This window comes from Lepidochelys olivacea (genome assembly GCF_965140295.1).
Source record: "Lepidochelys olivacea isolate rLepOli2 genome assembly, chromosome: 5".
Lineage (NCBI taxonomy): Eukaryota > Metazoa > Chordata > Testudines > Cheloniidae > Lepidochelys > Lepidochelys olivacea.
In genome coordinates this window covers 58,554,975-58,568,497 of record NC_140415.1, presented here as the reverse complement: position 1 = coordinate 58,568,497, position 13,523 = coordinate 58,554,975, and the positions used below count along the sequence as shown (strand labels likewise).

Genomic DNA, 13,523 nt, shown 5'->3' with positions numbered 1-13,523 from the left:
ATTCTTCTGAAACTGGAAGTACAAAACAGGTAAAACTTCAGAGCTTGCTTGTCACCTACGGAGAGAAGCTTCCTCTCCTGCAATGGAGAGATCAGATCACAGTGTAACTAAAACAATACATTCAGTGATATGAGTCTCCAGAATAAGCTTGGGGAGATTCAAAAACTGTCCTATTTTGAAAAATAATGGCTAATAAGGAGAAAAACAGTCAGCAGGCACAGATCTTTAACTCAATATGAGTAAGGATGAAGAAGGCATAGATCTTTAACTTTGTGTGAGAAGGGGTTGGGAAGCACACGTAGAGAGCATGTGCATGTCCCTTAGGTAGACGTTCCACGCAATCCCATAAAGATGAGGGTAGGATTATATTAAGAGAGTAATTATCTATAGGTCCTGTTGAACGTTGTGCCATGGGAAACACAAGGATGAGAGTAAACTTTCACGGCATCTGACTGGTGGGTAGAAGTTACTGTAAAACTGACAATAACAGAGGTCTTCTGGAAGTAGAGAAAACCATGTCATCCTTATTCATCTGTCCACATTCCAAGGTAAAGTTGCAAAAGGAATTCACTCTGGATTAACTTGCAAATTAATCTTCTAATTCCCAGACAGCTTCCCTGAACTACTTAGAGATCCAATAATAAAGATGTCTGTCCTATTGGTTAGCATTTATTTAGGAATTCTTACCTAAAGTCCAGAACACCTCTGGGGATTTTTGGCTTTCCATAGTAAACCTGGAGTAGGAAACAGGGACCAAGAACCTACCAAGTCTATCCTGACTTGGTTGATGGGACCAAAGTACCAAAGTGGGAAGCAGGACAACATTTTTGAGAGACATTTAGAGATTGAAGCCTTGCTCCAAATGTAGGCTCTACTTTTGCCACAGATAGAATCTCCCATAAGGAGTTGAAGTCAATTCCAGTCCTTGGACCTTCCCCGATATCATTTCATTCAAGAGGTAAGGCTTGGACTAAGATGTGCAAAGGGACACATGCAAGGGGGTGGAATGGGAGGCAGTAGTAGTATATGGGAGTAGCTATCCCAGGATCTGAAACTCCTTTGTTTTGGCTTTGCACTTTTTGATGTCACATATGCAGTTTGTCATGCCCACTACTCTCTCCCCCCACAGACTGTCTGAGGGCCTTTCTCAGAGGATGAGATTTCTGTCAGGCCAAAAAAAAAACCAGCCAAAAAAACAGGAAGCACTGTAGGGTGATGGAACAGAGGCTGAGGAAAAAAACTTGGTCCTGGGGGAGGGGCGGCGTAATTCTGTGCAAACCTCAATGCACAGCTCTGAGAAGGTTGTTATGTGAGAAGGATGTATTTCCCTGCTGGCTGTTCATAGGATTCTCCCCTCTCCTGCCAGAATCGCTTTAAGCTGTGAAGTCTCTGCAGCAAGGATTTTTCCTTGCTACCATGCCTCTCCTTTCTTCTCCCCCCATTACCCATACTTTTTATTCTTCTGTAGCTGGATTTCTTCTTGCTTTCCTTTTACATACAGAAGCTGAAAGAGAAAAGAGGAGGATAGGGAAAACACAGAATGCAAACTAAGAATTTGGGCATGAGGTTCCACTCCATACTTTCAGTTCAGAAAGCTAAGACAACTGGAAGGGAATAGGGCCAGGTTGGTGCTGAGATAACAGCCTTGATTCATGGATCCTTTACCTCCTTGCTTCTGTAATACTGTTGCTGGGTAAGACATGAGACGAGGGAGTGGAATGATAAACTAGGCAATCTGTTGGATTAAATTCAAAAACTCTTCAGAAATAATCCTCAAGGGAAAAAAAGTAACAACTTACTATTAGGGTAATGTTGGTAGCCTTGGGGTCTATTTCTGTTTCACCTTTCACAAGGCTCAGCCTAATAATGAAGATCTCCTGAACTTCAACTTCTCCATGAGGGTAGATTTTCAGACTAATAGTTCTCAGACCTCCTTCTCCTTCTCTAAAATAGAATGATCCATTCACAGGGTCACCAATGTCACTGCTCAGGGGGGACAATGCCTCTTCTGAATTGGGTCCTAAAATGTCCCAATTAATCTGTGGAAAATATTAGTTTCAAATGTAGAGTCGCGTCAATTTAATAACAGCCTCACAACAAAGGGAAGAAGTAACAGTGTAACCCAATTATACTATCCTAAGAATCAGTATATCTGGTATGTGATTATACAGTCATACTATACTGTTAAGAGAATGGATGGCACACAACATAACTGTAACATCGGACTCTTCTCTCTAATCATAATATTTTCTAAAAATTAACCTAGAGACAGAAAAAAGAGAAACAGTGAAGGGTTATTCTGACTATTACTTTAAAAACAAAACTTCAAAATTATGGATGTTAATAAACAGAAAAGAATCAAAACTTTATTTTAATGAGCACACACAGGAAAAAAATTATGTATGTTATTAACTTTTATTACTGTAGAACCCAAAAGCTCTAATCAAGATTAGAACTCTGCCCTGCCACATCTTGTACTAAACACACCAGATAAAGTCTTTGCCCCAAAGAGCTTATACTCAAAGTCCTCAAAATCCTGCGAAGACTCATGTACGTTCTTAATTTTACATTGCAAATAATAAAGCACCTGTATCTGGACAGGATTTGGGGGCTAATTTAATGTATGACATAGGAAAAGAATGTAATAAAAATTAGGAGGGAAAGAAAAAGGAGGACAAGAGTAATATTATTCAGTTTATCGTATAGCTATACTGCTTGATAGCTCCAAATCAGTTAGAAGTGGAGTTTTGTGGCTTTTTTGTGTGGGGAATGTTTGTCTGGGTTTTAATCAGGGGTGAAAGTAACTTAAAGCAGTGGTTCTCAAAGCCGGTCAGCCGCTTGTTCAGGGAAAGCCCCTGGCAGGCTGGACCGGTTGTTCACCTGCCATGTCCGCAGGTTCGGCCAATCGCAGCTCCCACTGGCCGTGGTTCGCCACTCCAGGCCAATGGGGGCTGTGGGAAGGGCGGCCAGCACGTCCCTTAGCCCGCGTCGCTTCCCGCAGCCCCCATTGGCCTGAACTGCGGCCAGTGGGAGACGCGATCAGCCGAACCTGCGGACGCAACAGGTAAACAAACTGGTCCGGCCCGCCAGGGGCTTTCCCTGAACAAGCAGCAGACCCTTTGAGAACCACTGACTTAAAGGACTTACCAGTATGCCAGAGTCCTGAGTGGGGCGTGGCCTCAACCGGAAGAGGCGTGACCTCAACCGGAAGAGGCAATTTAAAGGCCCCAGGGCTGCAGAGGCGGCTGGGAGCCCTGGGACTCAGGGGTGAATTAAAGGGCCCGAGGCTCTGGCCACCGCAGAGCTCCAGGCATTTTAAATCCCTGCTGGAGCCCGGCTGCCAGAGCCCCGGGCTCCAGCCACAGCGGGGATCCCCCGCCCGAGCCCCACTGCCAGAGCTCCGGTGGTGCTTTAAAGGGTCCGGGGCTTCCCACAGTGGCAGGGGAGCCCCGGATCCTTTAAAGCACTGCCCAAGTCCCGCTGCCGGAGCTCCAGAGGTGATTTAAATGGCCCGGGGCTCCCCACAGTGGCAGGAGCATGGGCCTTTTAAATCACCATCGGGAAAGCTGGTCCGGTCCAGCACAGCATACTGGCTCTTGCCGGTACGCCGTATTGGACCCGACCGGCTTACTTTCACCTCTGGTTTTAATTATGTAAGTATAAGTAAGTAAATAAAATAGGTCATCCCCAGCAAACATCATGGCGCAACTGGGTAATGAGGCAGGATTTGAAGGAAGAGAGGGCAGTGGCTTAACAGACTAGTCACTGGAAAGAATTCCATGTGTAATAGGCAGCATGGAAAAAACTGATGTGTTTAAGTTAAAATCATATCTGATCATTTGCTGTAATTAAACCAATGCGCATTACTTTAAGAGTTTTATTAAGGTAATGTTTAAATGATGGGATCTGAAATATTTAGGAGAAGAGGATGTACATTCACCATTAGAGTAAGTAATTGTTGTAAACATATATGCTGAAGGAGACAGGGTCTGATCATTCTGTTACACCAATGTAAATGAATGTAACTGAACGAAATGTGTGAAACTGATATGAGAGAAGAATCAGACACACTTGCTATTTATAGTTCCAGAGAGAAGTCAACATTAAACCGTTATTCTGCCCCCCAATAAATGGCAAGGAAAAACAGTCTTCAAGTTATGGCATAGGACTGGGAATCAGAAGACATGGAGCCACATACATGCCATTGCAGCTGCAAGGGGTTAGGGAGAATTCTCTGAACAGGAGCAGCAGGACTGATGTAAGTGAAACAATGCTGCCTCCCTTCACAAGCCCTGATGAATGGAGGCAGGAGGGGAAGTGCTTGTAGTGCTGAATGTTGAAGGGGGCTCTGGGTACTGTGCGGCATGTAAGGCAGCCCTCGACAGGTGGCTGTAAGTTTGGGGCTAGATTCTCTTCTAAGTTTTATTCTCAGCTCTTTAACACAATTCTTGTGTGACCTGGGACAAGTCACTTAATTTCTTGACATCTCAATTTTCTGGTCTTCAAGCAGAGGGTAAATAAAGAGATAACATCTACTTTACAGTAGTTTTAGTGGAGTCTAAATTCATTCATGTGCATAAAGCGCTTTGAGAGCCTCAAATGTAAAGTCCTATGGAAATGCAAAGTAGTAATACATTATTGCTATTATATTTTCAACCTATGAATTTAATAAATTACATACCTTCCTTCTCTCAACATGATTTTATAGAGTGAAATTATATCTTATTTTTATTGAAAACTACACAAAATGCTTTGAAAGGCAAGGCCTACCTGAGTTTCTCCTATCAATCCTCCAGTTCTTTCCAGCACCAAGGACAGTGTCAGCAAGGAACTGGGGTTTGGAACAATAATTCGGCTTTGGTTGAGGAATCGGACAAGTCCATTAGGGGAGTCGCTCTTAGCAATAGTGATTTGACTCACTAGGTGGAGCCCAAGGACTGCTCCTCCGGTGGCTCCTATCAGCTGGATTTCAAACTGCTCTGCAAACTCCCTGGGTCAAAGAGATCAGAGTCTTTAAAACACTAACAAACATGGAGTAAAAATAAATGCTGAAAATCTAGTAAGTTGCCTTGTTGATTGCATATATGCACTATTTTAAATGTACATGAAGCAATGAATGTATTGTTGATTATTCCTTTTCTTTGCATAAACCTAAGATCTGAAATAAAGGTAATTCAGTGACTTGGTAGCAGCAGCCAAGGGCTGTCCTAACTTTCTGCACACTCCTTGGTTTGTTCTCTTTAAATCAAAGTATAAGTATGTAGCATGCAATGGGCTAAAACTGGATTTCTAAACAATTATAGGGTAACACATGAATAACTAAACAAAGATCCAACACCATTACCTTTCATCATCATCTGTAATAGAGACACTGATAAAACTCTGGTTCTGGCCATGATGAAAGATGACTGAGTTATTATTGACACTGTAGTCAATACCATTAGGAAGTGCAGAAATACTTTGAGAGAGAAAATCAGCTGTCACATAGCCATGAGTTCCACGCTTTCTCACTACAGGAATCATGATCATTCCAACATCCTCTTCCACTGCAAGAGTAATTCAAAATGACCTACTGTACAATAAGAGCGCATTTTTCAGAGTAGCTTCATAAACTATACATGTAAATAACCATTTAGACACCCAAAATAGGTGATTATACACTTATGTGCCCATTGTACTCACAAGGGCATGAATTGCTCGGGCAATTGAGCCAACTGCTTCTAAAAATTGGCAACAGAGTGATTAACAACATTATAATATACATAAATGGATTATCACTTGTTTCCCATAAGAGAATTATGTGCACTTTCTTTAATCAGATATACAGAGAAGCTTTGAACAACATCCAGCTGTCTTATGTTTCTAGGTTCTCTTTTTTTCCCCTCTCAGGTTTTGACACTGATCAAAATACATGCACATTATTTTAAACTTTAATAACTGAATCAATAACAAAGAATACAATGCTACACTCATTATGATTTGTCAGTTTACAGTTCCCTCAATAGAGAATTTGTAGATTACTTTGTAAAGTACAGTATGATAATTATAGCAACTATTCATGATCTTCAGAGAATATGTAAAAGCAAATGCATGCCCAATTAATACGGTGAATGAATAAGAATCAAGGTAGTCTTAAGACACATCTTAAACAATATAAGGCTTTACCAATTAATAACATCTTGAACTGAACTGGACCGATAAGTAAATGGCTAGCCAGTGCAATGCACAAAACTCAGCTGTAATATACTTTAGACTACTTGCTCAACTAAGTAGGGAGGCTGCCACATTTCACACTAGCTGAAGCTTGCAGGGATCTTCAAGAGCAGTCTTAAATAGAGCTTCATATTGCAGTAATCCAATGTAGTGGTGGCGGCAAAGATACGGATATTTTCAGAGATTTTACTTATTACTGAAGATATCAAAGGCCAGATTCATCCCTGGTGATCCTCTATTTATTTCTCTGGAGCCATAGCTAGGATTCATTTACCTCAGTATGTCATACAAAAGTACACCATAACGAATACAAACATTTGACTGTAATACATGAGAAGATAAATAATAATCATAATGGTAATACTTTGCTCTTCTATAAAACTTCCCATCTCAGGATCTCAAATGTTTTATAATTGCCATTGAAATAAGCCTCACAACACCTGTTCTAAGTAGGTATCATTCCAGATTGCAAAATATACCAGCCCAGGCACAAAATCTACATGCCTTTCCTTTTCTATGATGACTGATAATGAAAAATATAATACTATTTCCTTACTCCTTAAAAAAAACACTTCCCCCAGACAGGTGAGCAAACAGACTTTTGCAAAACTGTATTCATCCTTGTTTACAAAGGCTGAAAGCAGGGAATGAAGCTCAATCACTTACCCAAGAACATACATGAAGCTTGTGGCAAAGTCAAGAATAGAGCCCAGAAGCCTTGACCACCAATCCTGTGCTGTAGTCGCAAGCCTATCCTTTAAATTGCAGCATAAATTTAAACATTAACCTACCTTGCAGAGTGATATACCACGGATCAAACTCAATGATGCCCTCTGCATTGTCATTTTTTGTTATAATGATGTGAACTGTGGAGATGTTTCCTATCCCAGGGGGCTGGTCCACTTGCAGTCCATTTTCTCTAACAGCAAAATCAAATCCACTTGCAAGAGCATGAGAAGAAAATAAAGATATGTTAGCTTTTATAAAAAGAAATGGGCTCAAGATGCCTGTATGTCATTTTGTAGACTCCACAAGTACTTTGGTTCTTTTACAGTTATTGTCACAACCCTCCCAGCCACACCTTTCAAAAGCAGAACAAGTGCAGGACAGAGGTGTTTTTTTCTTCCCTGAAAATGGAAGTCTCTCCATTGTCACGTCTTTCCAATTTTATTTGCAACCAACTTCACAAACCCTTGGGAAGTACAGAAACAGTAACCTGATTGTTCTGTGAGAACAGACAGTGACAAAACTATCTATTAATGAGATTATACCCCAAGAGATAAACCTTAAAGCCCTGAATCTACAAAGGCTCAAGTGTGGACTGTTGCTTGTGCTGTCTCCCATTGTTGGTGCATAGCTTCTGTGAAATATTTTGTCATAATGATCTGCACTTGTGGATCTCTTTTGGGATTAGGGCCTAAGATTAGCATGCCCAGTATGGACACCAGTAGTAGAAAGAAATTTCCTGCAGAAGAATATGATGAAAATCGTACAATATCAAAGTTACAGAGTATTGACAAGACAAAATTTAGTTCTATGCCAAGAAATTCAGTACAGTTGGCAAGTAAACACTAAGTGACAGAGGCCAAATTTAAATCAGAGGTTGGAGGGGTAAAGCTTTATGGAAAAAATATCAGTTACTGCAGGTTTTGCAAGGAGTGACGAATTTGTGGGATTTGCTCACAGAGAAAGCATTCTTCACAGGCAAATATTTTATATTTCCATCAGCAAACTTTTCCCCAACTAGAAGAAAGGCTCTGAGGACTGAGCCTTGGAAACTCAGAGCTAAAGAAATTATGAAAACTATTCAAAAATTAAACTTGCTCCTTCCCAGGGTCATACTTAGGGCACCATATCAAATATACTACATTTTTACTTATTTATAGGAAATAGACTAAGTTTTCAGACAGTCATGATGGCTCATGGGAATTTTAATGCAATCAGTCATTCAACAACAAGACATCCCATTAGTCCATTAGAGATCTGAGTGCTTTCAGAAGATAAGGGAGGACCCAAGTAGCACAAGGACACTTAATGAAGTTTGATGGAGGTGTGGGTTGTATTTACTTTAGTCTTGGACTTCACCATTGTATCATTTTGTCAGCCGGGAGAGGAGTGTTGAAGGTCCAAATCTTTGAGTGTATCGTTTTGTTGTAAAAAGCTTACAAATTATAAAATAGTTAATTTCATAAGCTTTAGTCTGAGGTTCCTATATAGTAATATAACATACTGAAAGTAGATTTCTAGATTGGGATGAAACAATCTTTGGTTCTTAGTTCTAGGCAGGATTGTATCTCATTTATTTATACTTTTTCAATCAACAGTAAAGAAATGATGGACTATTTCTGCTAAAATTAAAGATATCTCTTTTTTGCCATTTCCTCAAAAATATCCTCATATTATATTAGAGATGTTCATACTTCCCCAAGTATTGCAACAAAAGTTACAATTTTGTAGTTTACAAACTATTTTCTCCCTTTCAGTATATTACATTAAATTATTTCTTGCCTCTTCAGAGATCTGCAGCATTTATCACCCATTCTATAAACTTAACCCTAACTGAATAAGTGCATTTCACCTTCGAACAGGATATTCCATTTTCCTCACTATGTAAATCTCTACACCATTCTCTTCTGCACCTCTCTGGAATATCCAAAAATAAATAGCTATTAAATTTCTGTGATACCTACTGAGTCCTCACTTTAATAATTAATCAGTAATTTATTAATGTAATAAATGTTGGAAAAATGAGGGTGTCCCTCTATTTATATTTGATCCAAATCTCTATTATTACACTGTTAGAAAATAAGCTACTATATCAGAGTAAGAATCAGGGATTTACTGCAGTGAGGTAAGATTCTATATACATAGTTCACTTTTGGGCCTGTAACTAATCTTTTCCTCTGCAGTGAAATATATCTTTACCTTCCCTGGAGCTCTACTTTGGTAATAGTTACTGAAAATTCTTCAGGACCTTCAGGAAGGTCATCATCATGGATTTCAACTGAAATCCTTTGAGTAGTCTCATCTGGCTCAAACATAAGCTCCCCTGACAAGGAAGTGAAATCCATGCTCTCCTCTGCAGTCCCATTTAATATCCAATAGCAGAGTTGCACTCGACCATAATACCCACTGGAACGGACAATAGTGATGTTAACCTGAGGGAAACAAAAAGCTTAGTTTTAACTTTTTGCCTTTATTTTGTGTTATATATGCTTCTAAGAACACTATTCTACAGACATCACATCAATTAGTTTTACTAAATAAAACCATTAAATAAATTAAATATAGATTAAATACAGAAATTGAATTAATCACACAACTCAGAAGAGGCCAGCCACTTCAAATATCTCTCAAAGCCCACCACACAGAATCACACATTACACTGTATTGCACACATGCAGAAATAAAGTCTCAGCTATTTATTTGTAGGAAATTGGCATCCACTGTACATAGATAACGACAGCTACCAAAAGCATTAAAAATTCACATTTCAGATTAATTCCTCCATTTTTAAGGATTTTAATCTTTTAACTCAATACCGATTTTTCTTCTTCTGTTGTCTGAAGAGTTTCCTGTGAAAATGCAAATTGCCCATAGGGGAAGTCACTAGCAACCATGGTGATATTTGCTATGCTAGTAGACTCATTTATGACTCCTCCATCACTGACTCTAGATAGATGAAACTGGTAGTAACTCTTCTCTTCAGGAAGGTTATCATCTATAGCCTACAGAAAACAAACAAATAAAGCTGAGCTCTACCATTAACTACTAACAAAAAGAGTACTGGAATAACCAATGCTATAGATCTCTCTCACCTGTATTAGTATAACAGCTGCAGACTGCCTATCTCGCATTGTCAAGGTCCCTGATATCTCAGCAAATTCCTTCTGTAGAGGGGGAGTTATATTCCAATACACAGTGACCTCCCCAAAAATCCCTGGGCCACGTACTAGGCTGTAAGTAAGAACATATACACATTGTTGTGTTTCCTATACATGTTTTATTTTATCTGTGCAAGAGATGGCTGGTACTCTGCCTAGGTTGTTATGAATCTGTGACTCAGCCAAACATTATCAGCCTCACTGAAGCTTGAATTTAATATAGCAGGTCACCATTACAATTCTGACAATGTTATCTCTGCAAGTAGGTAACGGTATTGTAGTATTTGCAGTATTGCGTATACTAAGCTTCCCTGATGTTGGGAGGGGATCACTGGCTGCCTCTCTAGAGGAGGAGCGATAGCTCAGTGGTTTGAGCCTTAGCCTGCTAAACCCAGGGCTGTGAGTTCAATCCTTGAGAAGGCCATTTAGGGACCTGGGGCAAAAATTGGGGATTGGTCCTGCTTTGAGCAGGGGGTTGGACTAGACGACCTCCTAAGGTCCCTTCCAACCCTGATATTCTATGATATCTCTTTACCTGCTTTGCAGTAGCACAAAGCAGGCAGAGCCAGGGCTGAAAATTGAGTTCTCTGGGTTCAGCTGTGCCTTTTAGGAAGCTGAGATGCACAATGGAAGGGAAAAAGAATGGGAGCAACCTGTAGGAATTTTGTCTTTGTAAGGGATTAAAGCCTCCAGAAAGACTCTACAGAGAGTTAAAGCGGCAAAGAGTCCTCTGGCACCTTATAGACTAACAGATGTATTGGAGCATAAGCTTTCGTGGGTGAATACCCACTTTTTTGGATGCATCCGACGAAGTGGGTATTCACCCATGAAAGCTTATGCTCCAATACATCTGTTAGTCTATAAGGTGCCACAGGACTCTTTGCCGCTTTTACAGATCCAGACTAACACGGCTACTCCGCTGATACAGAGATTTAAGTTACTTACTGCTCCTTTAAAAACCTGGAGATAGCACTTCTCCCACTACAGTCAACCTGGCAAACTGCAGGGCAGGGCAAGATGCTGGTTTTGTCCACACACAACCTCTCTGGTAGGACTGCCAATGCTACAGGCAGAACTAGCTTGTTCTTTGAGGGTTGCAGCAAAATACTCTTTCCTCAGAAAAGTGTTCTAGAAGGAGGGGGCAATGACAGCTGTGCCTTTCCCACCACCAGAACACCCACACTGGAATGGTCAGAATTTGGCATTCTGTGTTCTGGTGCTTAGTTATAAAATTCAATGAAATCATTATGCTTTGCTTCAACTCAAAACCCAGGTCACTCTGTCGCTTTACACACCTGTAGACACAGCCAAAAACGAAGGCACAATTGTGAAGTGGATTTCTTCCAGTCCCTGAGAACTTTGCAGGGGCTTTGATTGCCATAAAAACTCTTCCTTTTAATGCATTTAATCACATGCATTCCTGAAAGACCCTCCTGAGCGCCAGGGGTTGATATAATTTCAGACTGATGTATGTTTTGCAATTCCTTTGAAAATAAACGGTTATTGACCTGATTTTCAGAAGTGGTGAACACCAGCAACTCCCACAGACTTCTGTGGGAAATGTGGATGAGCAGCACCAATGGAAGTCAGGCAATTGTTGCCCACCCTTTTTGTACTAAAAGGAAATGTGTACTCAAAATATGAGCAGAGAAATCAATGATGCACCTACCTAATAAAAGCAGTTCCGTTATACTTTCCTGAGGGTTCCCCAATGAGAATATGGTTGGAAGATGGAGCTATCCCAACCACCCCAGAAGCTCCCTGATCCCCCAGAATAATGATGGTTGCCAGACCTACGAAGAGAGGAAGAAAGATTTTATGATAATAAATGAATAACATTTTCAGTACATCCAAGTTAGTACACAAGATTATAGCAAGAGCAGAAATATTAATTAAAATAACTTGCACATAATACTTAGCCCTTTTAAACACTTTATAAATACTGTATTAACTAATATGTAAAACACCATGCTAGCAAAATGCTGTTTTATCTTTATTTTGCAAATGGGAAATCTGATTCAGGTGGCCTGATTCTGATCTCCCCCTACACTGGTTCTATACAGGTATACCTCCACTACCAGTGTTCCCTCTAAGCTGCAGGCCAAGCAGCACTCCATCAAGTGCTGCACATTTGACTATTATAGCTGCACAGGTGCACACATCCTCAGCGATGGCAGGAGGGCACCCAGGAGGGGCCGGGGCTGGAGAACAGCGGAGAGGGCAGCGTGGAGTGGGGGCTGAGGCAGCCAGGCAGCTGGTGGGAAACCGAGCAGCAGGGAGCCCCAGCCACCCAAGCTCGTGGAGAGGGGCAGTGGTAGGGGCACCTCATCCCCGCCCCACCCCAGGACTCTCAGGGCCAGAGCACAGTACTCTGCAGTCTGATTTTTGCACAACACCCTCCCCATCCTCCTCCCCCAGGCCGTGCTTCTCTCCTGGGCCTCCCGCTCCTCACTGGGAAGGAACCAATGAGAGCAGAGGCTTGTGAATGGCTGCAAGCAGCCAGGAGTTCAGGGAGGTAACAAAGGGACCGGGAGACAAGCGGCTGAGCTGCCCAGGCTGTGCTTAGTGCAGCTGCAACCCCAAGTGAGTAGCACCAGCAACTTCTGGGTCTGCAGCAACACACTGGGCAGGTGTGTGATTGGCACACAGGAGGGAACCCAAACTGGGAAACCTGGGCTCAGGGGTATTGAGGCTCGGGAAAGAGTGGGTGACTTCTCTGGGCACAAGGGCATGGGTCTGAGTCTGGGCTACTGATGCTGTTCTCACTCTGCAGAAGTGGATGGAGGGCGCTGAAATAGCTAGATATGATTTTTTTTAAAGCACAATGTTATCTGCGCTTCAACTCTGCACACTGCATTACTCCCTCTACCTTCTTTCTTTCTTTTTCTTTCTTCCTTTTATTTTTTAAAGCTCATGCAATTCCTTCGAGAGACATCCCTGTTGTCATCAAGTACTTTTAAAAAAAATGTTGCTATAAATCTATCAATCCACTCTATCAGGAGTTGGGCTGCAACATAGTCTAAAAAGGAAATGATTAATCAACTGTTGCTTTCCAAAAAAACCAGCAGTTATTTTCTGTGTAGATTTTAGTGGCACAAGTTTGTGCTTTTCAAAATTATATAATTTGTTTAGTTTTTTTTAAAAGATGAAGAATTAAAAGAAAAAAAGAAACGGAAGATGCCCTTTGCTGTATAGATGCAAATTTCCACTTGGAAACTAATTAAGGACTTCCTGTAGACTATCTTCAAGAGTCTAGATAAACAACTTGCATATCCAAAGAAAGTGGTTTCTTACAAATTTTTGCAGGGGAAGCCTGATCTTTGTTGGTACGTATGTTGTTTGATTTTGAATCTTTAAACTTTGCTCAAAACTTCCTAAATAAAGGGGTTTGGTATTAATCTATTTGGGTCTATTTGTATGCTAACT

General features: G+C 41.0%; 1 protein-coding gene across 1 annotated transcript in view; it reads right to left on the bottom strand.

The window, feature by feature from the left end:
- ADGRV1 (adhesion G protein-coupled receptor V1) overlaps positions 1–13,523 on the bottom strand; it is a 414,454-nt gene that overhangs the window by 244,685 nt on the left and 156,246 nt on the right. Inside the window, exons 62-69 of the mRNA XM_084628496.1 lie at positions 11,767–11,890; positions 10,032–10,170; positions 9,756–9,941; positions 9,139–9,371; positions 7,005–7,153; positions 5,345–5,546; positions 4,771–4,990; positions 1,800–2,039 (exon numbers count right to left, since the gene is read on the bottom strand). Of these exons, the coding sequence (XP_084484622.1) occupies positions 1,800–2,039; positions 4,771–4,990; positions 5,345–5,546; positions 7,005–7,153; positions 9,139–9,371; positions 9,756–9,941; positions 10,032–10,170; positions 11,767–11,890 (1,493 nt within the window). The remainder of the gene's footprint in view (positions 1–1,799; positions 2,040–4,770; positions 4,991–5,344; positions 5,547–7,004; positions 7,154–9,138; positions 9,372–9,755; positions 9,942–10,031; positions 10,171–11,766; positions 11,891–13,523) is intronic.